Source organism: Phasianus colchicus, chromosome 6 (assembly GCF_987193195.1).
Source record: "Phasianus colchicus chromosome 6, bPhaCol1.hap1.1, whole genome shotgun sequence".
Classification (NCBI taxonomy): domain Eukaryota; kingdom Metazoa; phylum Chordata; class Aves; order Galliformes; family Phasianidae; genus Phasianus; species Phasianus colchicus.
The window spans coordinates 31,677,860-31,703,391 of record NC_143441.1 but is presented as its reverse complement, the minus strand read 5'-3'; the positions used below and the strand labels follow the sequence as shown (position 1 = coordinate 31,703,391).

Genomic DNA, 25,532 nt, shown 5'->3' with positions numbered 1-25,532 from the left:
ACACTGAATTTTTGTCCATGTCAGTCTCCGCTGACTGATTTTTAACAGTTGAAAATAAAATTCTTGGGAAATACACATCTTTTCTGCTATAGTAGTGAGTAGATTTTATAATCAGAGTTCTTCCCACTGAGAAACACTGCGTAGAATTATTGGATACTAAGGAATAAAATAATAATTTGTTTTTAAACCAATAAGGAACTGGAGATTGGCTTGAGTCACTAAATGAGTCCCCTGCTAAAAGCATCTCAGATTACCTAAGGTTCAATCCAGTTTCCCATTGTTACAAGTTAGAGATATATTGAGCCTTTAAGTAGGAGGAAAGCATCTTAATTATCCATTAAGGGCAATAAAGGAAGTTGGTTATGACACCATTAAAACAACTGTGATAAAAATTCTGTTTGGGTGTTTTGTGCATAGGAAGAATATGTGGTCTTTAGATGTCATCTGCAATGCGGCTCGCTCAGTTCTGATTATGACCTTGCATTATTACCACAGCAGTTATTACCACAAGAGAAGCCCAGCCATTCACAGGAATGTGTAGATGTATTTAGAATCTGGGCAGTAGAAACAAGAATTTTTTTTTTCATCATAAAAAAAGCCTTATTTTGTGGTCATGTGACCATGTTTTCATGTCTACACATCTTGCTGCTTCTCTAGCTTTACTCTGTAGCCCTGTAAATACTGTGGCTATAAACTTCCATTTTTAAAGCACCAAACTTTCTTAAAAGCTTTGTTTCCCATCCTTTCTCAACTTAGAAATTAAGAGAGAAACACCTTGGCATTCTGTGTTGCCAGTCTGGTTTCTGAAATTTAATATGTCACACGATATTTTCAGACATGCTGAGCAGCTGCAGCCAGGATAACTTCAGTCCAAATGGAGCTTCCTGTGCGTCAGCCCATGGGGATATTTGAGGAGTGGTTGTCTCCTGCCTGAAAAATGGCAAGCTGCTTTTGTCAGTGCAGCTATATCTGAATGCCTGCTGTGCACCTGGTAAAGCTTTTGACTAAGGCATCCTGGTTTGGTGTAGTACTGCTTTCCCTTTTGGACTTACTGGTCTGATCATGGTTTTGTTTATTGCTTCCTTATTTAGGAGAACGTATTACATAATAAAGGGAGAAAACTACGCCACATTTTAAAATCATTTAAATTTCTTTGGTTTGTTGTTGATTATGCAGATTCATTTTACATAGCAAATAATCAGCTGTGTGAAAATGAAAGGGTAAGTGGGAAAGGGTGTGGCTTAAGGAAGAAAGAATTTATCACTCAGATCAAAAATACTGGTGTGGATAGAAAAGATTAACATGAAAGGAGAATGGCAGTTCATTAAGAGAAATGTACTGTTTAATATGATATGAAATAATGCCACAATTGAGATAGCATATTAAGGAAGTGTTGGCTCTGTAATTTATACCATGGGTTTTTTTTTTGTCCCAGGTGTTTTAAGTCCTTGTGTTACTGCAGTAGACTCACATTTTATCTAGGTAATTTTTTATAATTTATGCAAACTTTTTCCAATCTTTCTGAAAGGTACAATGTTGGCTGTATTTGTATTTTTTTAGTTGCATGATTCTTACTCATGTACTGAGAGGAGAATTTTCCTGGCAGTCCTGGGGATTTTTAGCATTTTTTTTTTCTATGGCCATTGAAAATAAGGGAGAGGAAGATGTTCATGTGTCATCTCTATTATCCCCAGCCCTAGTTGTGAACATACATTTTTACAAATGAGTGATCCAAGGAATAGAGCACCTTTCCTGTGAGGACAGGCTGAGAGCTGGGGCTGTTCAGCCTGGAGAAGAGAAGGCTCTGGGGAGAGCCAAGGGTGGCATTTCAGTATCTAAAGGGGATCTACAGGGAAGAAGGGAACAGATTCTTTAGCAGGGTCTGTCAGAGAACAGGGGAAAATGGCTTCAAGCTTAAAGAGGGTAGATTTAAGTTGGATATAAGAAAAAAGTCTTTTACTGTCACTCCAAAAGTAATGCCTCCTATTTGTTTTCCTGGAAACTAGAACAGATACAAAGAGCATGATAACACTATTAGATAGTGATAGAGAAAATTCTCAGCTACAGAACACTGTTTTTCAACATGGTAACAATCATTAGCTATGTGTTTTCACCAGCCATGAGCAAGTGCCTGGGTGTTATAATATAATATAATAAATATAATATAATATAATATAATATAATATAATATAATATAATATAATATAATATAATATAATATAATGTAATACAATATAAGTGAATAAGTGCAGTATGCTATGCTGAGGCATTGGCAGATGTTGCCCACAGAGATGGTGGATGCACTGTCCCTGGAGACTTTCAAGGTGAGTCTGGATCAGGCCCTGTACAACCTGATCTAGCTGTAGTTGCCCTGTTCATCACAGGTGAGTTGGACTAGATGACCTTTAAAGGTCCCTTCCAACTCTAAGAATTCTATGATACTCACATTCATCTTATTTCATTTTTAAAGTCGCTTCCAAGTAGCTTTTTTTTTCATATTCACTCTTGTGGCTATATTTGGTTTTAACACTATTTCATTGCAATGGTATTTAATTTACTTACTAACTGTAGTGGGTAGATTTGATTATAGAAGTAGATACTGACTATGAAGCACTAGAAGAAAATGTCTTTACTGTGTTGATATTATCATAATTGATGCTAAATTCTGGAATTTTCAAGTAAGGTCTAAATTCAATTCAGCTTTAAGCTGTCTATAGACCTTAGGAAAAAAACTCAATTAAAAATAAATAATAATAAAAAGCATTCTTACTGAAATGTACTTTATAAATACAAAACTCTAATTTACCTTCTGGAAACTGACAGTTCTTTGCTCAGGATGGTGCTCGAGATTACAGCCATGCAGGTTGCAGGATGTGATGCTGAATGGATTATCAAAATAATATGTGCTCATCTGCATACCTCAAATTTGTTCATACATGCAAGAAACAGTTTAAGAAAAAATTAAATGTTACAAAGTTACTAATAGCATGACAGTAGTATTTTGCCCATTGTGAAAAATACTATTAAAGACACTTTTCTTGCAATCTAGGAGTAGTTTCTATCAAGCACGGCATGGAGAAGCACAGCAATAGTCTGAAAGAGCAGAGAAGAGAATGCTTTGGATTCAGTACTAATATTTTCATTTCTTTGATAAAGGGATCTGCTGACTTAGTAAGGTTTCATCTCTGTAACGGAGTAGATTTGGTCCTAAGAGCTCCAATTTTGCCATCCTGGCAGTGGCATTTCAGTATCGCTTTCTAGAAAGATGCCACATGAGGAGCATTTGCTTTTTAACTACCTCTTTCCAGAATTATATTGTAGAATCCACAGCTTTATTGCATTTCTAATGTAAATTTTTTAAAATGAAATTGCCTGTTTTCATTTCTTCTTTCTCTGTGATAAAATTGTATTATGAACTGATTAGCTGGCTCTGCAGGAATACAGATGCCTGACTACCGATGTGAAGTCAAATCATCATTTAGACTTAAGCATATCGGAATGTCTCTCGCAAACCTTTCCTTGTAAGATTTGTGATTCAGCTAATTCAAGATGACATAGACAGTAAATGAGTTTTGAGGAGCTATTCAATTGAACAGATGAATGTGAGGCTCCAGAGATCACTGTCATATGTTGCTGCATTATAATGCTTCTGTACAGAAACAACTATACTTACATAGGTTTTCTTAATTGTCTCACACTTTAAGGCAAAGTGAAAATAATGTTAAAATTTAGTGAAATCTTTAGGTCTCCTATAGTTATTTTGTTCTTCAAATAGGATAGACTTCTGTTTCATTTTGTTTTGTTAGCTTTGTATCAATGCTTGTACTGTATTATCCTTATCTTTTCAGATCATTTTTCTCTGACTTAAGCCAGTACAAACAGATGTGTTCTTAGATTCTACAGGCATTATCTAGCATTTGAATGTATGTTCTGATGTGGTAGTGCATGCAAAATGTACCGGACTTCTTCCACAGAAGAGCCAAGACAATGTTTTACGTGCTAAGAAAATATATAAGTTTAAGAGAATTATGTATTGCAACAACACCAAGAATTAGCTGAGTATCTGTGTTATCTATGAACAGTCTGGCATGGGTCCTGGAAGCAGCCTGGGTTAATCTTCCCCGTTGCTACAGAACCATTTGTGCCAGCCGTGGCTCAGACGCCAGGCCTGTGAGGTGGAACCAGCGCAGCTGTGTCCTGCAGCAGGGACATCATGGCAGGGGACTCTTAGCTGGAAAGCACAGGCACATCAAACTTAATGGCATTGGTTGTGCAGCACAGGGGCCAGGCGTTGGCGATCTGTTAGTTGCAGAATGGTGCCATTTACACATGCATGGGCCAGGCGTTATGTTGTAAGAACTGGCCTTTCAGTGCCCATATTGAGATTCACAAATTTCACTTTTGTGTGTATTGCCAAATGGTATTATCAGTGTTGGATTTACAAATAGAAGTAATTATTAGATCTGATTTTCATGGGTATTATTCTTTGTAGATTGTATTAACGTTGTTCTAACACTTGTTTTTTCATGTAGCCTTGCTCTTGTTAAATTAGTCTTAACTAATTCATAGGATCTTCCCTGTTTGTAAATAAATTTACAGATACTTCAATAGACTTTTTATCCTGACCATTATCTTCATCAAAATTCTCTGGATATTTTACCTCTGAATTAGAAATGATGGATCAGCAAAATGGTATTGTCTCACTCCATGCAGCAACATTCTAATAGACACCAAAGTATCTTTGCCTTTTAGCTGTTCCAGCAGCCCCAGATTGATTGCACTGAGCTGTGGTCCTCATTGATGGAAACAGTCAGGATGAGTGCTGTATGGTCACTTCAGAAACAAAATTACTTGAGTGTAAACAACTGAGTTTAGATATCTGCATATAAACTCATGGTGAAACTTAGCTTTTGTGTTTCTCTGTGCATGTTGGTGAGTCCCTACAGTAGCAACAAAACATGCTTATTTAACAGTTCTTCAGCTGTCAGATTTAATGAAACATTGCAGTGGGAGGATTTAAATGGTACTGTTGTCATATACTTGAGTCTGGTGTGTGTTCAGTCCCCCAGCAAACCTTACCTGAACAAAGGGGAAGGCAGTTTGTCTACGTGACATTTTTCTACAAATATAAGTCTTGAACAGCTTGGAGAAAGCTTATTTATTTCCTTGCCAGTATGTCCTATTTAGCCTGTCTCATGCAATATGTCAAGTACCTACTGCATTTTATTGAATGATAAATTATCAAGATAGCAGTTGATAAAGGTTGATTCATTTTAACTTGGTCCTGAGATGGAGTAATCCAAAATTGGCTCTTATAGTTGTGCTTTTAGTTGTCCAGATGGGGAACACAGTCAATTGTTAACACACGTAGCATTGCAGTAAGATGTTGATTTCTGTGGTCGATGCTTGATGGGCTATTACACTTCACCAGATTGTACACACAGAACTTTCTCTTTGTCTCTGCAGAGCAGTTTTTCCCTCATGGTCTGAATCACTTTACATTTTCTTTTCTGAGTTCCTTTGGTTTGTTAGAGAAAAAGTCTGTTGATAGGGAAACAAGAACATTATTCCTCAGAACTGCATGAAGGTAGTATGTAACCTGTGTTGTCTTCAGCAAGATCTTTATTCATATGTTTTAAAATCCCATGTTGTTGTTTGTTGTTGTTTTTTTTCTAAAGTTCCTATATTCTAAACTCAATCTGTTCAGTATGGTGCTCATTGATTCATAGCTGCTTCCCAGTTTTTTCTCAGGGAATACTGAAACATTTTTAAATGCATTACCTCTCATTTTCAACTGAGAATTATTTTCTGTTTGTTTGTCTTTTCTAGAACTTCCTCCCTGTTCTCTGCAGATCATCCCAATGTAAAACCATCTGTTCAGGCATTGTTAACTCTTTGCTTCAAACTTAATAACTGTGGAATGAGCAATAGTGACTTCTTCATTTGCAGCCTTATTAGCAAAGTAGTGTGTTCGTGCTGGGATGTTGTTAAGAGGAGAGGTAATCATTTTCGTGTGGAATGTTTTGTGACAGAAGAAAATGAGGATCATTAAGTAAAAACCTAGGAAGTAGAAAGCAAGATTTGAAACAGTGAACAGTTGAAATATCGTGGGCATGTATCTTATGTTTTTAATGAATCTGGATCTTTTCATTAATGCAGAAATTTGATGTGAAATTGCTTGCTGTCCTTGAATTCTGTGAGCTGTCACGGCCACGTGCATGTTTACAGTGTTGGCAGTGTTAGCGTGGATTTCTTTTCTTTTTCTTTTTATCCTGCCCACACCATTATTTTTCTGCTTCTAGATTGGAGAGGCAGTTTGAACACACTCATGCTGACCCAGAAGGTCATGGGGATATATATAATTTCACAATGTCAAAAATGGAATGTGTATTCTTTTGCACTTCTGTGCCATCTATTTTTTGATTGGAACAGAATTGTTTGTGTGTTCCTTTCTGCTAATGGAGAATGAATGAGTTTGGCAGTCATTGTGTGTGTTCAGCATCAGCAGGCTTTTTCAATATGCGTCAGAAAGTTTTTAAAGGATTTCAAAGCAGAGAAATAAACAGCTTATAGTAAGGATGGTTTTCAGTCAAATTAATCAGAGAGGTCTTTAATACACAATGAACACCTGAGCTCTTTTCCTTATCACTTGCCTATGGTCTTGTGGATGGCTTTGGAGGTAGACAAAAGAGTTGATGTTGAGTTGTTAAAAAAGGAAAAATGCTTTTCATGTAGGGTAAATTCTTACTTCTTGTTAGCAGAAAAAATATTTCTGCATCTTCCTTTCCTCAAACCTGTGTCTGTCAAATTGATGGTGGAGACCTTTACACAGACTGGAATAATTATAATCTTCATTGTTATTGTCTGAACGCATATATGAGATAAGATTTGCAAGGAGAAATAGTCTTTTATTAGAACAAGTAGTGATAGTGTGGGAAAACCCAGGCTGTCAGACACACATGCCTTTTGTTTGACTTATTGCTGTCTGTCTTGTGAAGGTTGACTCATGCTCTCTGCTTAGGAAGACTAGTCATTGCCCAAGTGCATTTGGGGAATATTAACCGGGGAACCTAATTAGGCTCTCTCTAATAGTGGGTGACTTTTGTAAATGAATATCGCTACCGTGAACTGGTGGCTGCATTAGGAGTCAGGCAAAGGATACTGTAGGTAATTTATCACAGTTGAAAGAAATTTAACTCAGATAAGCTACAGATAAGGGACAGATGATTTCTATTTAGCAGAGGTACCTTCAGGCTGCAGTACATTTACTTGCCAAGAACTGAATTCTGGGGTGGAGATGCGAGTGCCTTGTTGAAACTATGTCAGTTTCCACCCATTTTACTTCTGTTTTTCTGTCATTCAGGTATTAACTCAATAAATACATCTCTGTTGGTAAATAAGTAGCTGAATAAATAGCTTAAGCAAAGTTGACAATTCATGATCGTCAATAATATTTTAATATTGTTACTGAGCAATATTACCATTGTTACTGAACAATGGTAATAAACCATTTACATCAAAGTAGTTGAAAAAAATTAAAATAAATGAAGAGGAATTGAAGAAAGGAAGCATGAAAGAATATCAAGGATAAACAACAATGAAAGAGAATAACCAGTCTTTTTTTTTTTTTTTGGCTGCAGCATGCCTTACTAAAGCCCTTTTCGTTCCATCTAAATAAAAATAGTAAACAAATCAATACATTTAAAGTTTAATGGAAAGGAAAACAATGCACACACTTAGCAAGCCCTCCTTTTTGCATTACTGTCTTTGTCAGTTGTAGGATGAAGCTCACTGTGAACAAAGGCTTCCTGGTTGTCACATGAATTTGACTAGAAAGTAATTCTGTGACAAAAAGATATCAAATATTAATATTTGTGCTCACAACCAAAGGTAACTGCATTGAATAAGAGTTGAGTCTGGATATGGCTGCTTCCTCTTTCAAAAGCCATGTAAAATAAAATAAATTAAAAACTGGTGATAAATCAGTACAAATAAATTTGTTACATCACTAACTGATGCTAGGTGAAATCAGAGATAGTCTCTGGGTCTGAGATAAAAGGTAAAGCCAGACAAAGCAGAGAAAATTCTGTTTACCATGCAGGGAAATATCTTCTTGCTTGTGAGTTTTCCTGGAGAGCTCAGACAGCTGGGATTAGATATTCCATTCCATTCCATACATCAGCATAGTCAGTCAGCCTATGTTTTAAATAAAGGGCATTACAGGATCACATGAGCTCTTGTTTAATGAATGGTATAAAATAAATTTGTGCTTTGTGGCATAGCACAGGTAGATGTTGCTGATGACATGTGATGCATGAGAAAAGTTTCTTCTTCCAGCTAGGATAAATAATAGCTGGTGAAGTAACTCCCTGGATAACAGGAGTGTCTGTTGTTGCCATAATTATACTCAGCAGGGCTGGTGCCACCTGACTTTAATCACTGGGCTTTATGCTTGGCCTCCCCCTTTCCAGATGAGGCCAGACACAGGCTGCATGGTGTCCTTTTATATTTTGGAGGCTGTAGGATCTGGGAGGGACTTCACCAATTGTCAGTGAGCCATCTATGCCCCTTCACAGGCAAGAAGGGTGCAAGCAGCCATATGTAAATACTGTGCTTTCACCTGGTGATGTCACCATTTCCCTTTTGGCTTTTGTTTGTCATAGCCGTTAAGATCTGAAGTTCTGATGATCACCCATGAGCTCTGTCTTTTTCAAAGGAGACTGTCACACTTCCTGTAGGGTATCCATGGAAACAGACAGGGAACCCTTAAAGAAAGTGATCGAACATGCTGTGCTAATTAATCCTACCCTTCAGTTTCCTTTCAGTTGAAGGATGTGGTTAAATAAATTTTGCATGAGTAAGCATATGTGAATGTGCAAAAGGGTATAAAATACATAGATTTTGTTTGTTTTCTGCATTTTTAAAAACAAACAAAAAAATCCCACCAAAGTAACCCAAGATGGTAACTGTCATCTGTTCACATCTGGAACATCAAAACAAGAAGTGCAGAATCTTGTCAGTGTTTATATATATATATTTTGGTAGCACTGCTTTTAAACTGTAAATATATCTGAAAGATGAGGATGTTTTTCATGCTTCAAGTGGGATGGGAGACATTTACATTAATTTTGAGTCTTCAAATGAAAGTGTTCATAATTGCAAATGCTGTATTTGTGCAGAGTGTTCTTCAGAAAAAGCAAACTTTGTTCCCATTCCTAAGAAAAAGAAGCTTCTCTAAGGCATTAGCCTAATTTAGGGCCTTTGAATTCTGCACTGGAAAAGCAATTGACTAAAACAGAGGGACTGTGCCAAATGTTCCTGTGCCAAATTTTAGCTTTTGTATGTATTTTACTTGGTTGTTCAGTTCTGCTAAATTTGGGCATATAGTCTGCAAAGTAGTGTAAGTGCATGAGCAGGAAACCAGTTAGCCACTACATAAGACTTTTGGCCGTAAATCTCTTAAACCTGGAGCACTGATGCCATTTGATGTCAATTTGCTCTTACAAATTAATGTTTTGCTTCCTAACTTTCTCGATTCCAGTAACGATCTTCTTATAACTGAGAAACCAGATGTAGCAACCTCAAAAAAGGCTTTCATGAAGTTTTGGAAGTGAGAAGTAGAATGAGGAATGACATTTAGCTGTTCAGCAGACTGGGATTAGCTGAAAAGAGGCATCCCTTGAAAATGTGATGGATCTCAGTTATCCTGGCATGGATTAGGGGTGAAAGGAGACCTGGATGCAATACGTTGTGAAAGCAGGGTGGGCAGCATCCCAACAGAGCAGGATTCTAGCTGAACAATGGCGCAAGTCGGGAAAGATGTATTCAGGTTGGCTACAGTACTTGCAGACCTCCGCTTTAGCTAGAATGGTGGCAGAAACCTGCTGGCAAGCAAAGATGTATTATTTGCAGTATGATTTCTAGTATGGCCAGTTAGGTGCTTATTCCTCCTTACATTGGAGATTTCTTGAGTGTGTGGGTCAAGCACTTTGTACCAGGGAAATCTGCATTCCATTATCACCCCACAAAATGCTAAAACTTTTGCCAGTTTTCCCAATATCATATTGTATTGCTGGCTTCTTAAAAGTGCCTTTTTCCTGCCTGCCTGGGCTTTCACTCACATCACAGCTGGGCAGAAGATTAGAGAGGAAAGGGTCTGTAACCTGGTTCAGTCTTCCTGAGGCAACAGCAAAGGAATTCTGGAAGGGAGTATCAGGCAGGCAAAGAAGGATGGGAACATTCACCATCAGCCTTCTCCAATCCTTGTGAATACTTAGTTTAATAACAGTAAGTCAAGATTCACACGTTCAGGGAATACTGTAGGATGGAACGTAGGAGCTAAAAAACTGAGACTTGTGAATGTTTCTCTGTGCTAGGAATGTGAGCTATTCATCAATTAGAGCATTTGCTGGATTCTGATTCTCTAGAAACAAAAATGTTAAAGAGCTAAAATGATAGGACAAGGGGGAATGTGTTTAAACTGATATAGGGGAGGTTTAGGTTAGATCTTAGGAGGACATCTTTCACTCAGGGGGTGGTGACACACTGGAACAGGTTGCCCAAGGAGGCTGTCGATGCCCCATCCCTGGAGGCATTCAAGGCCAGGCTGGATGTGGCTCTGGGCAGCCCGGTCTGCACATAGCAGGGGGGGTTGAAACTAGATGATCATTGTGCTCCTTTTCAACCCAGGCCATTCTATGGTTCTCTGACAGGTACTGCAGGTAGCATAAGGCTACCTTTCATCTTGTGAGGTATGCTGCAGTTGCCAACCTTGAGTTCTTTACATGAGCCAAGTGTTGATCAAGCTAGTGATCAACCGGACAAATACAAAGGAGACGGAAGTCCGAAAATTGAAGCGGGAAAAAAAAAAAAGTTTGTACATATTTGATTTTTTTTTTCTTAAGAAATTTTGGCATACAAGTCAAATTATTCCCCTACACTGATCTAATTGCTATAATCAGCTGATAATGCAATCTACTGGCAAGATTTGCCATCATTGCTATGGAGATGTATTCACTGAGATTAACTGTTCTTAAATAGCTTCTCCAGTGCATTGAGAATAAAGGTGCAAAGGACTCTCATCTTCACTTTTATGTGATTCTCATGTTGTGTGTTTCTTTCTGAGGGCATGGCTGCTTTCTGTTTTATGTGAGGTGTAAGACATGACTGTGACCTTTTAGAGATTTCGTTTTTTGTGTGTGAGAGGAAAATTGGTAATTCTTTGTTTAGGAAGACAAAAAGCAGTGGTGCATTGCCCTGATTTTTGTTACTTCTGCATGTCCAGCGTTCCCAGTGAGGGACTGGATTGTCTCAAGGCAGTAAGCAGGAGCAAGTTGCTTCGAAAGGGTGATGGGAACAGTCACCAATGTCCTGAAAATCTTTTTTCTAGTTTCTGAATGAGAGACACTCTTGTAGGAGAACCATTAGAAAGATATGCATTTTATTGTTTATAAAAGCACATGAGAATCTCTCCTAAAATCTTTCCAATTTTACATGAGATAGATTATGATTTATATAGTTCTGTGAGTTATTTTAAATGACTGACAAACTTGAAAGACAGTTATTGTAAATAGTGTATTTTTAGTAGGTCACAGCTTTCATCACATTGATTTCTGTTTCTGAAATTGCTGCGCTGCCAAAATATAGTTTTTGAGGAAGAAGAATTTTGCATGTAACATTTTTTGATGTATTACTGCAGTATTAATATTTATTTGAATGGAAATGTCTGAGTGTTTCTACTGCTTTCAAATATAAATTTGAATAATCAGGCTGGAGTTTGCAGCATAAGTGGCAGAAGGTTTCCTTAGGTTCCCCTAAAAAGCATCTCATCTGTGTCACTGTATGTCTGGGAGTTCCCTTTCCATTCTCTTTTCCTAAGCACTTAAATGAAAAGACTTCTGATGCCTAAGGATGAATAGTTAATGGAAATGAATAACTTTATTTATTTGTCTTTCATTTAGGTATACCACATTGTAACTTTACATCTCTCCAGGGCCTCTGGTTGTCATTATCAAAGTCAAATTTTATTATTCCTTCATAATAACCACAGCTCTGTTAAGCCAACTATTAAATCATAGATGCTTTCTTTCATTAAGCAACTTATTTTGTTACTAGTAGAAAAAATTGTTTGCAACATGAATTCATGATATTGTGATGTGGTCTCATATATACTTTTAGGATCTTAACTCTACAGCAAACCATTTCTTTGTTCAGTTTTTATTAATTTCTTTGTATTTACCTCACAGGTCTTGCAAGAGCTAAATCAGTTCCCAGCCACACGTATTCTAATGAAGTGGTAACCCTATGGTACAGACCTCCAGATGTCCTTTTGGGATCAACAGAATATTCTACCTGCCTTGATATGTGGTCAGTATAGCATCTTTGCGCTATGTAGGTGCTTTAGGTCACATTTTGTTTGTGTCTGTATAACAAATATGTAGCACAATTAATGGTATAGTTAAAGCTTAAAGTCATAATGGTATAGCTCATGTGCAGTGATTTCTGTGGTTGACTCAGTTATTTCCATAAATCAATACCCTCCTGCAACCCACATGGTACCCAGGTGGGTACCTGCTGTTGGCGCACCATTAGCAGAGCCAGTAAGGCTTTTCAGAAAACAAGCCATTGCTTCCTGCTCCTTAGCAAATGACTGGTAACTATGATACAGTACATGGTGGATGGTACTATACTAGCAAAACCTGCCAAAATGCATGACTGCTAAAGCATTGCATTTATGACTCAAATGCCTAAATTTGCCCTGTCCCTCAGTTTTTCTGAGATGTAGCAGGGAAAGTCCCAGGATTCTCTGGATTCAAAAATACAGCATCTGTTTTTAATCTGCTCTACTCATAGCAGAAAGTCAGCGTGTGACACATTGTTGGACAATTTTCTTTGAAACAAGCATGTTTTGTTTAGAACTACAGATTTGAAGGGACAGTGTGATGCATGCAGGGTGCAGCACCTAGCTTGCTTTATATCAGTTAATCCCATGTTGAACAATGAAGGTGTGTGGTTTTTTGATTGTTAGAAACCAAGGTAGAGGTACTTTGTTCATCCTGTTGGTTTTGAGTTCACAAACCTCTGTAATCTGTGCATACAGTCATTAGTTAGAACATCAACTTTGTTGACAGAAGCATTGGAGACCGATTCAGGAAAGAGTAATGTGTAAGAAAAATATTTTTTCTTCATCAAGAACATCTTGTGTTGTGGAAAAAGTTAATTTGTTTTGAATTTGTGTTTAATCCTTCAGATCTGCAGAATGCATTTACTTTGAAAAAAAACTGACCTTGAACAAGTTTTTTTAAAAAATAATGATTTGTTTTATAGCTTGCTGAATCATAGAATCATAGAGTGGGCAGTATCTGCCACTTCCCCACCACCTTCTGAGCAAAGAATTTTTCCTAACATCTAACCCAAATTTCTCCTCTTTATAGTTTAAAGCCAGTCTCCTCTAGTGATAGTCCTATCACTATCAAACTGTCAGGTTACAGCAAATTTCTATTGCATGTGACAGAAGAGCTTTAGGTTTTACTTGTGTATTTGCTGGGTTGCCCGTGACAGCTCTTGCTGTGTGCTGCTGAGAGGTGTTGGTCCATGTTTGGGTCACTGCTGTGGATGTGGCATGTCCAGCAGCAAGATCTGGTGGAGCTCAGGAAGCCATGGGGCTCCCTTTGTGCAAGGCTGCTCAGAACTGGGCGATAATTACATTAAAACCACTTGGTGATTTCCCAGAGTGAGAGGAAGGCAGAGATGTGGAGAAACCTATCTTCCGTCAGCTACAAAAATAATTTGGTAATTTGTTATCAAAAGTGTGTTTGTAGCATTAGCATTTTTATGCAATTACTGGCATTATGTCCTTATGGCAGAAACTGCACGCTCTCTTGTGTCCTTATTGATAATCCACATTATGACAAAACTAGGCAGCCACTTCACTAAATATTTAAATAACACTGAGGCACAAAGCACAGCTGTTTCTTCCGCTTAGAAAAAAAAAGACTGGCAAGGGGCCCTTGCTTTACACGTGATAAATAACATTTCATGGGGGCTCCCAAGGAAAGGAAAGTGGAGCTCTTACCGAGGAGAAGCCCAGCTGCATGAAAAAGGAGTCCAAGTATTAACCACTGGACAGTGGCGGGGAAGCAGGTGGCAGAGGCTGCAGGCTATTTTTACACTTCATTTGCTGGTGTAGGGCATTAGGGGAGTAACTAAAAGCTAATGATCCACATACAGTATTACATTCTCCTGCTTTCTTTTTAAATAGCCACTGGCAATAAAATAATATTAATGAAGACATACATGCATTAGTGGTGTCAGGCTAGCGATGGAAATCAATGAATGCAGTGGGCTTTGTGATTTACTGCTGACAGCATTTGATACAGTAGCATTGTGTGAATGTGCTACGCTGCCTAAGACTGCATCAAAGAGTTGTGATAACCTTTGATATGCTTGCTTTTTTCTTTTTTCTTTCTTTCCTCTTGATGAGGACTTACTGGTAGCTTATGAAAATGGCTTTGCATTGCCTCTGGTGTAACTTTCCTTAATCCTTGAATTTTACAGTCCTTTGAAAGTCAATGCAAGGAAAATAAGCTTCAATACATAAAGGGTTTATGAATTACTAAAAACCATATATAAGTAATATAGAAACATAGGGAAAAGTCCCCAAATGAACCTCTCCTATTTGTTCTTTACAGAAAGAATATAGTAGTAGTAAATGAAGTAATTTAAACGGCTTATTAAACCATTTTTGGTTCTGGTTATGCATGTGCTGCTACATCTGGGTTTCTCAGATCAGGAAGTCACTAGGGATGTTTTATTTTCAAGTGCAGCTGGCTAAAAACTGTTTTTGCTAACAGCTGGCAAATTTTGCATATCCTGTTTTGCTTATAAAAAACAAACCTTAGTAACAATTCAGGTAACCTCATGTTGACTTTTTAAATTCACTTTTAGTAATGAAGATCAACTGCGCTTAGAGCTGTGAAAGAAATTGCTCATAACTAGGCAAGTCAAATGTTATGAAATTGCTTATTAAATCACTGTTATTTAACTTCGTAACATCTGTGTTGATGGACATGATGTCAATTCAGATCATAACCTGGGGTTAGCTATTCACATGAAGATTTTCTATTACATTGATAGAAAAATAAATGGTAGTTTTAAGGAGAATGGCACTTTCCACATATTGCCTGCTCTGAGGTAGACTCGAGTATTTGATGTAATTCCATGCATCCTTTTATGAATATTTGACAAGTAAAGAGCTATGATAGTAATCAAGATATTTATTATTAGAAAAAAAAAAAAGATCATGTCTTAGACACAGGTGCATGAAATTATATTTTTACGTAGGAGACATTACAAATGCATCTTTATCCCATATCTGCTGTAAACACTTTGCAGTGAAAGAAATCTGAGAGTGGGAGTCCCAGTACATACTGAAGAAATGCTGCTTGAGGCTCAAGAGAGAAAACAGTGCAGGGTAGGTTAGTTCTTCTGCCCTCAGTGTTAGTTATAATTGAAACTTTCACTAGAAAGAAGTGCTAATCTTCAGGATTAGGATATTAAGGCAAGGATATTGCAATAACTGTCAAGGTATTGTTAATTAAACTTCTTATTGTCAGTGAGCTCCTCAAAAGTTTTAACAGCTGAGTTAACTTTTGATTGGAAAATTGTCATGGGGTCTAATTTATAGAAATACTGACTGTGAGGAAAACATCTTTGTCTCTGGTTATTGGAAGCGCATTTCAGCTCCTATCTAAAAAACTTTTATCCATCTGAAACAAGAGATTTACTATCCTTTTTACACTGACAGAAATATTGTGTGTGTGTGTGTGTCGGGACAGAAAAGTATGGATTTATGGGAGGGAAAGAAAACTGAGAAGAGCATCTTCAATAGGATCTTGTGGCAAAATGTTTAATTATGAAGGTGATTTTTTTTTTTTTTCTTGCATTCTCCTTTTTTTCAGAACAAATAAGTCTAATTGCAAGATTCTTGCAAAAAGTCATTATGCACAATATGATCTTTCATGGATGTCATATTTCTTAGCATAGAATCTGAAAGTTGCTACTGATTATTGAATCAGAAAAATTTTTGTGGATCTTTTATATCTAGGTAGCGCAGTTATGCAGGCAAGAACTAGAATGATATTCTTTTTTAACTACGATTGGTTCAATAAATAATTTGAAAGCTCATACTTTAAAATAATTTTCATTTCATTCATTGTATCTAATTTCTATAGAAATTTTAATGTTCTTTATCAGTATGGGAGGGAAATTTTGCTTCACTCATGATTTCTCATGTAAGAATTGCAATCTATTTACCTTGTGCCCCTATCCTTTGATCGGTCTATATTTCCCATGGTATCTTACTTTCATGTATCAAAGACTTGCAGTCAGGAAAGATCAATTCCAACTAAGTTCATCATCCATGATATTCACAGGAGGCAATGGACACAAACTGGAATACAGGAGGTTCCATCTGAACCCCAAGAGCAATTCTGTACTGTGCAGGTGCCAGAGCAGTGGCACAGGCTGCCAGGGGCTGAAGGATCTCCTCCTGGGAGATCTCCAAAGGCTGCCAGGATGTGGGCTGGGCACCTGCTCTGGAGCAGGGGCTGAGCTGATGGGCCCAGATTTACCTTTCATCTCAGCCATCCTGTGATTATGTTGTTCCATTCATTTCTGACTCTGTACCATTGTAGAACAAAATCAGAATTTGATCAATTAAAGAGTAAGAAGATCCTTGCTCCTTTCCCCTACAGCTTGTTTTCATAGTTCTGTTCATAAGCAGAATCATACAAATAACCTGGCTAGTGTCTGAATAAATCTGGCAAGAGAAAGGCTTCCATGCCTTCCGACATGTATATTAGAAGTGAATTTTATGGAAGATAAACTATTGCCTCTTTATGAAAAATCCATAAAAACAAGCAGGTTTGTTGTTTGTTTTAATTACCATGATATATTTAACAGTGTGTATAAACTGTGTGTAGTTTGATAAGCTTTGTATGAAAACTCTGAGAATGTTAAAACTGAGTTTCAGAAATCTTATCAGGAGGATTACTGGAAGTAGTTACTTGGCTTTCATAAGATGCCTTCCAACTCTGAAGCCAAATTCTTCATACTGAACATAGGCTTCATGGCCACCTAAAAATCTTATGTGAAGAGCCAGCATATATCTTTGCTATGAAGATCATGCTGAATGTCACCACCTTCAGGGAGTCTGTTAGAAAGCATTGCAGGTCTGTCCAAGGCAAAAAGTTCAGCAGTTTTTAACATACAGAGTAAATGTTCCTTGAGTATCCACTCAGACTTTATATAACCTCCATTTAAGTACAAAGTAACACAAAATTTGGAAATGACTCCTTATTCCAAAATGTTTTTGTATTCTCTTTTGCAAATCCATCAGGAAAAAATAATAGCTGAAGGAAACAGCCTAAAATCTTTTATACGCAATATTCTCCAGAGCTTTTATATTAGTTTCTTGTAGTATCCAAATACAGATAGGCTGTAGATTCTTCTTGTTGCAGTAAGAATCTTTGCTACACAGAGAGAGGAATGCAAATTCCTAAACCAAAAATATAAAACCAAACTCCAAGTAATCAAGCTACTTTTAGGACAATAAGTTCTCGAGTTACAGATTTTGTGCAGAGGAAAAACAGAACAGTCCACATCATAAACAGTTTCCTGAGGCATCCCACTTCATTTTTACAGGCTCATTTACTGTGTCATTTCAAATGCAACAGTAACTCATTTAGCTGTGCTATTAACTCTTAGCCCGTGTGAGGATGTGTGGTGGCAGCCAAAGTCCCAGCAAATTAAGCAGGACAATAGAAGAGCAATATTAGATGGTATGGCCACATATGGTCTCATCAATACATCAATAGGTTTAGTCATGCTTTTTGTCATCAGAGAGTAAGCCACACATTTCAACATTAAATGGCTGTCACTTTACTTTGTAAGGTTATCCTATCCTGTTCCATGGGGAAGATCTCTAAGAAAAGCATCTCAGACTTAGCAGCATTTGACTTATTTATTCAAAGTCAGAAGACCTACCAAGAAAGTAGAAAAATTTGATTTGAATGTACTGAAATATGTTTTTGTCACAAAAAAATGATTTCTGAAATGCTGCCTGGAAATGACAATGTGTGCTGTGTGCCTGGATGATACATAAATAACGTGCCCTTAGAGATTCATGCACAGTACAACCAAGTTAATTGGTCATATTTCACATATCAGGATGTAATCTTTGCATCACAGAAACTAGAGATGGGAGTGATCTGTGAGATAATCTTATCCACCCCACTGTTAATGCAAGTCTGGTCCCTGAAGGATATTCATAAGTGTTGCAGCTTGCCTGGTTTCACATGACTGTAACTGTGGAGTTCCCATCCTTTGGGAGGCCCAGGTACAGCATAATCGTGAAGAGTATTTCTCTAACCCATCCTGAAGTTTTCATTTCCTAAATGCTTTTTCCTGTTTCTGATTGTCTTTGATCCACCTATGGTTCTGGGAACCATTAAAATCCTAGCCAATTCTTCACTGTCCTTCATTTTACATAATGTTAAATACGGAATCATCATGTTCTCCCTGTCCTTTGTGTTTTCTTTTAGCCAAGAAAGACATAGTTCTTTTATTTCTTTCCTTAAGATCTCGCCTGTAAATTATTTTGCTCAAAAATCTCTCTAACCTATTTAGTGGTTTGTGAGCTTTCTGAAAACAAGTCTAAATGTAAAGGCCTTGTACAGACTTTTGTGTCTGTTCATGTTCCAGGTCTGTATTTAAGGTTTGTGATTCAGAGTTCTTGCCATACAGTTAGTTTCTACTTGCTGTGAGCTTAATACAAAACTCCCTAAGTACGCTAAGGCATCTAAAATACCATTCCATCCATTTAAAGTCTTTATGTGATGTTTTGCCTTTCTGGGTATTTAATTTCAGTTCAATGTCATACTTTTTTCCCCCCTCCTCTCTCTCTCCCTTTTTAGTATTCATTTAATCTTTCTTTTCTGTGGGCTTGTTCTTCAGAGTGCTGGGTGAGTGCCATAAGCTTTGAAACCAAGCATAATTTTCAAGTGGGCCAATGTGAACATCAGACCTTTAGCCCAAGGCTGGAAACTTTCTCATGTTTCTCTCCTCAGTGATTTTAATAGCCTTTTCATTTTTGTATTAGTTGTTCATCTAACTTCTCATTTCAGCATATGACTAAATGGAGTACTAGGTTACACAACAGCCTGAGCCACATAATAGGATTCTTCTTTCCAAGCAGGAAATTTTTCTTCAGTGGTATTTGCAGTTTTTTTCTAGATTTTTGGCTCATTCTTGTACCAGATCTGCTAGAAGTGGAAAATTTTGAAAATTCCTTTTTTTTGTTCACATTTGTTAATATGAACAATCTGGAAAAATCTGTGTTTCTTTTACATCAGAGCTAGCTGTAGTTTCTCTGCAGATAGCAATACATCACTTTAGTGTTAAAATGATAAACTGGTTTGATGAAATGCCCTCTTTCCAATTGTAAAAGTGCTCTAAACCCCTTTTCTGTAGTTTAAATTCTATTGTTTTGTTTCTTCTCTTGAATAAATGACTTCCAGTAGAAATCTTGAATTTTTCTTTGCTTGATATCCTGATACTGTTTGTAAGTATTTGACTAAGATATATTGTGCCTATCTGTGCCTAATGAAGCACAAGCCAGAGTGAATGATGAGTGGCAGTTTAATCAATTCTGTTTATTCAGTAACCAGCAACAGCATATGGAACATAAATTTCAGCCTCTCTCTTTTATAAACACCTGAATTATTCCAAAATTGGACCAGAACCTTGCCTTTAATGTTTTCATCCACTTTTTTACTGACTAGGGAGAAACTTTGTTTATTGTATCTCTGCTTTGGGATGTAGAAATTGTAAATAGTGATGCATATTTAATTTTCTCTCCAAGAGATTTAACCATCAACTCTCATCGTCTTGAAACACAGAATGATTTCATTTTGTTCTGTAGTAGTCAGAGCCTTCAGAAATGAGTATAGCATGGTTTAGCTGCTGATAATCCCAGTTGTAACAGTTTTCCTCTGAAAATAGAGTTAAATTACAGATTACTACTGGACTAAAAGGGCACAACTCACAGTTTAAGGGGAAGGTGAAAATGTAGTTGGCTTTGAGAGTTATTGCTTCATTCTGATATATATTTTGGATTATTGAATTGACATTTGCATTAAGTTTTTTTTTTCTGTGGTTGCTACACAGAAAAAAAAACTTAGGGTTATATGTCATACATAGGATTTTGCATGTTCAAGTTGTATATGTATGGGGAATTGTAATTCAACAGGTTACAGCATTCAGTTGAATTCTCCATCCTATTGCAGCCAAGAGACTTATTCTCTTACTATTATTATTATTATTATTATTATTATTATTATTATTATTATTGATGGAACAAGTGTTGAACTCCTTTCATCCAGAAAAGGAGCAAATGCAAATTTCTAATTTCTTTTGCTTCTCAGACACAGACCTTATTACACAGGTTATCCAAAGTTCATCATTTACATCCTGCTCCAGAAACTTTCCTCAGACCTTCAGAATCCATTATTTTGGCTATATATTTCTTCCCCAGTTTCCTAATGCTTCTGTCAGTAGCTTAAATGTGTGAGATGAGGGGACTAGCACAAAATATGTTTTATGGTAGCATGAGGCAAAGAGCTGGAGATGGGGATGAGGAGAGAGGCTGTGGCTGCAAGCCTATCCCAGGAGTCACCTGCATTTGGGCAATAGCATAATCCATTGTCTGTGAGCAACCACATGTCCTTTTGATTCATTTTTCCAGATTTGCCTCCACTCTGAGCCCTTCCAAGGTACCTCTGTGCCATGGTCCTGTCCCGTTCAGCTTCTCCTAAAGATGCTCTCTCAGTGTTACTGACACATCCCCAAAATCTGTATGGGAGTATGTTCCTTGGGAAGCACTCATAAGACAGAAAGCTGCTGCTGTGCCTTTCCTGGTGTCAACAACTAGCATTCATTTTCCTCTTATCTTTACTTATAGCTTTCAAACATCCAAAAAACAAAGTATTTGATACATTGTTTTTCAATAAGTATAAATGCTTGTCCTTCAGCCTGGCATTGATCTGAAATATAATGCAAATAAAATACATTATTTGAATATTGGTGATAGAGACAAATCATTGTTTGTAACTCTTTAATCTAAAATAAATCTAATAATGCATACTTTTCTTTTTTTTTTCCTCTATAGGGGAGTGGGCTGTATCTTTGTAGAAATGATTCAAGGGGTTGCTGCTTTTCCAGGAATGAAAGACATTCAGGATCAACTTGAAAGGATATTTCTGGTGAGTTCTTTTTTGCTGACGTAACATACCTAAAATGATGGCTGGCAAATGTTCATGTATGCCTTTGTGTCAGGAGTGAAGTTGCTGATTGAGCAAAGAATCAGAAGTCTAGTCTACAAGCCGGGTATAATTTTCTGTGTATATTCTTGAGGATTTTTCAGTATGTTCTGATTTTGTACAGTATTATTTTTTTCAACAAATATTTTTCAAATAATCCAAAGAAAGATTTCTATATAGCTGCAGAAAAATAGTTTTTAGTTGTAAGCCAATGGAAATCAAACTGGTTTGTTATGCTCGCTTTGCAAGTGATCAAAAACTACAGCTTTGGTTGGCTTGCTGTTATGCTAATGTTGTAATGTCAGTGGGAAGTATTCTTCTGTGAGATAAACATACAAAGGAAAGAGCAAGATAGAAAATTGAACAGAAAACGGGAAATCAGAAATTGTGATTATAGTCAATTCCAATGGGAGCTCTTGGCCACTACTTCTGCAGTCTCTTTGGGAGCATGTGTGTGCTCCCTGGGAAGCACTCACACAGACAGCGCTGCTCCCTGAATGCACTGGACCTTTCATAATGTGTGTGGGTAGATTAGCCGGGGAGAAAGTATTACAAGAACATCATCTTTCCTCAACCTGTCAATCTGCTTTGATTCTGACCACAGATTTTGTACAGCCTTGCTTCTAAAGATTAATCTGTCATAAGCCAGATTTATTTTACACACATGATTTATTTGGAATTCTTTTATGGCATATGAAGAGGAGGAAAAAAAAAGATTTCATATTGTGTTTATAAAACTTATGGTCTTAATTTCACTCAGGCTTGCCTGTATTACCTGTCTTTTTTGGGGAGCATCAATGAATTTATCACCTGTTCCTAGGAGTGATTGAACAAAAATCTATAAAACAAAAGTTATTTGAGTGTGATATAGAAATCTCTCATTTCATGTAAAGTATTTTGTTACTCTGCCCACTTGGCTAATCCTCTGCTAAGGAAAAATAGCTGTGCTGCAGTGTACCCAACCAGAAGCAGTTCTTGATGAGTTTCTGTGTTGTGTTCAAATGCTTTGTTAGTTTGCCAGAGTGTTTGTTTTAAGCTAGCAACTACTGGGCCAGTTTTAGAGTTCCTCTTTTTAAAACTTATGCTTCTCATTTATTGAGATGAAATTTCTTCCTGTTGTTCAACACAAAACTTCAAAAGTAAAAATTCTTCTCTTGTGCTTCATCTCTTATATTATACTAAAATTTTAGTGAGCAAGTCTGTGTTGGATGTTAAGTGGACTTGTAACAGCAGAAATTAGTGCCTCTTTTCATGTTCTTTTTAGCACTAGATACGTCATAAAATTCTACATTTATATGTCTTTTATAAGCCTGCTCTGTGTTCCCATGTTCCCTCCTCTTTCGTATTCCCTACAACTGTTTTTGTGTCAAAATGCCAAAAGAAATACATCCCACAGTGAGTTTTGTGTCTTCCCAATTTTTTTATTCTGTTTTCAAATTGCAGCTGAAATACTGAGAACAGTGTTGAAACAGCAAGAGATAATTTAATGATGCTGTTTCTATAACTTGATATTTTACATACCTGAGAAGAAAAAGTGAGAAAGGATAGGTTTATGATTTGTTGAAAATCAGAGTCAATCTTTGTAATGGAAGCACCTAGTTACCCTTGGCTAAATAGTTTCAGTGAATGCCTTCCTAGTGTGCTCTAAGCAGCATTAAGAATTTATCTATTTAAAAGTTATAAAACAAAGGGTTACTCTTTTTTTGCTTTTGTATTTGAAGAGAAGGATTAAATTCATCCATTCTCCAGTGAATCATGTACAGTATGGAAGTTAGTTACTCTGAAGTACAAAATTAATCAGACAGTTACACAAGATAACTAATACAATTAACTTCCTCGCGGTGAAGACTCACAGCCATAAAGAATCAGATCAACCACTACAAGATTTCTCCCACAAGTCTTCCTTAAGTTCACTTCTTCAGCATTCATCAGTAATGTGTTTCTCATGGGAAAGGCTGTTGCCCACCTTCTTGCTGATGCTTTTGTTCTTCAGCCCTCTCCTATGACACTTCCACTGCATTAATCTGTGTTTTATCTCTTGCCACTGTTACCAGACATAGTCACACTTCCATAGCCTGTAAGAGTCTGGGTTGCAGATCAGAACTTTCAGGAAATCTGTTACATTGTACTAAAAACTAAGAAAACTAGGAAAACTAAACATAATTTAATGCAAGTAACAGTTTAAAATTGTTACTGGCTGTTTATTCCCTTATCATATAGTTCTCCATTATTATATAAATTAAAATAGAATATGTTGCATGTATGCTGCTTCAGTGGTTATGAAGTGCAAGGTGAAGAGATTCTGTAAATGCTTCTATATAACTCTACCATAAACATTCTTTACATATGTACGTAGCAAGAGTAGATCCAATATTACAGCACAGCACAGTGTTTCTTCCTGGTTATGACTGATATTTATGTTTAATAATGACTTAATTGATTGTGTATAATAGGTTAGGAAAAGAGGTTGATCTTTCAGTTATCTTAAAGAAGGCATCTGTTTAAATGTGTATTTTTTGACTTCTATTGCTTTAGACACTTGTGAATTTTTATAAACAGAAATAGGAACTGATTCTATGTTTATGTTGCAATTGCTGTTCTTAATAAACATTCTCGGTTCCATTACTGTAGTAGATGTCAATAAAATAACAAGGGTTTATAAACCAGAACCTTTTCTCTGAAATGGAGCAGTAGAAGAGGTGCTGACCCTATGAATGAGCAGGCTGCATACTGTTTTTGTCAGTTTGGATCTAATAATATGATTGCTTTTTCCCACATATATTTAAAAGTGTGAATAGTTAAAAAGAAAAAAGTACTTACCAAGTAAAAGGGAAATAACACCTATCAATAGGTTGCTGTCTCAAAAAGGCTTAACAGCAAAGAAATGTCTTAATGCGGAGTGATTTGGCTTAATCAGCGTACTGTTACATCTTTGCCCATACTTTTTCCGGCTTATTGGGACTTGGATTATTTCCTGGATAGAACTGTATTATATACAATTGGAGAGAAATCCATAATTGCAGACTGTAAGAGCTAACAATTCTTGTGCCTTGAACTATCACAGCAGTGATGTGCCATTATTGTTCCTCAGATGTATCCTAGCATATCTGAGATATCCAGAAAACTATTTCACCATTTTTTGAGATCAGTAGCCCAAGCTTTTGTTGCAAGATGCTAGATCTGCTGGAATAATGATCTGATAGGATAATCTCAGCACTACTCTCTAGTCTTGTGATATGTGCATGAGACTGATGGAGGTTGGATGCTGTGAAGAGTGAAACCATTCTGCCCTGGTAAAAGGGAAAATGTGGCGCAGTCTGTTGGATCTGAATAAAACTACGCAAAACTGGGAGATGTTAGTTGGATTCTGATACAAAGTAGCTGCATTCTTTATCAACAGGTCCTTCCTTTTGATCATTTATTGGCATGCATTTCTGTAGACAAAGACTTAAAGGTTTTCTGTATCAAGGAGAACTTGCCATCATAAATAGAGCTTTAATTTTATCTGGAAGTAAAAGCTGCAGCAAATGCTTGCATGTGAGCTTTGTCCCCAGAGGAGCTGACAGCTAAGCAGCACTCAGTTCTGAGTGCTAGAGCTGCTCCCAGTGGGAGGCTGTGGTGTGCTGTGCAGGCCCCACCCTGAGCCATGCTGGAAGCACCAGCTTGGGTACACCCTGGCTTTGATGTAAGGATATGCTTTTATATGCTTTTATACTCAGTGTTCTTCACAGATTCAAACCAGATCAGTGTTGAATTCCTAGTGCTAGCTTTATTTTTCTTCTAGAGAGATTTTTTAAGTGGGAAGGTATTTCTGTCTCTTCCAATTTTCGTGAGATTTTAGTAAGCTACTGCAGATCAAAGTGAATTTCCCTCTCGGGCTCTGAAGCCCTCCTGATAAGGGAATAATCTTTGTGTTGGCTGAACCTCTGTCTTGGTGCCAGCTACACTAAAAATTACATTGCACTGTGAGGGTAATGCACAAACAGTTCTTCTAATACTTTGCAGATCTCTGTGCAGGATAATGGCTCTTAAAGGATGTTTCTTCTGTAAATGAGCCTTCAGTCTGCAGACAGCATGGTTGTGTGGGTGCCCAGTGTGGGCTCTCCTGCTGTAGTTGACATGACACAGTGGGGAGCTCAGAGCCTGGAGCTTCTC

General features: G+C 37.1%; 1 protein-coding gene across 4 annotated transcripts in view; it reads left to right on the top strand.

Annotated features, from left to right (window-relative positions):
* The window catches only part of CDK14 (cyclin dependent kinase 14), a 308,561-nt gene that overhangs the window by 162,440 nt on the left and 120,589 nt on the right, over positions 1-25,532 (top strand). For all 4 annotated transcript variants that reach the window (XM_031614434.2, XM_090142825.1, XM_090142826.1 and 1 more), the window contains 2 exons: positions 12,246-12,366; positions 21,227-21,320. In XM_031614434.2, the coding sequence (XP_031470294.1) occupies positions 12,246-12,366; positions 21,227-21,320 (215 nt within the window). The remainder of the gene's footprint in view (positions 1-12,245; positions 12,367-21,226; positions 21,321-25,532) is intronic.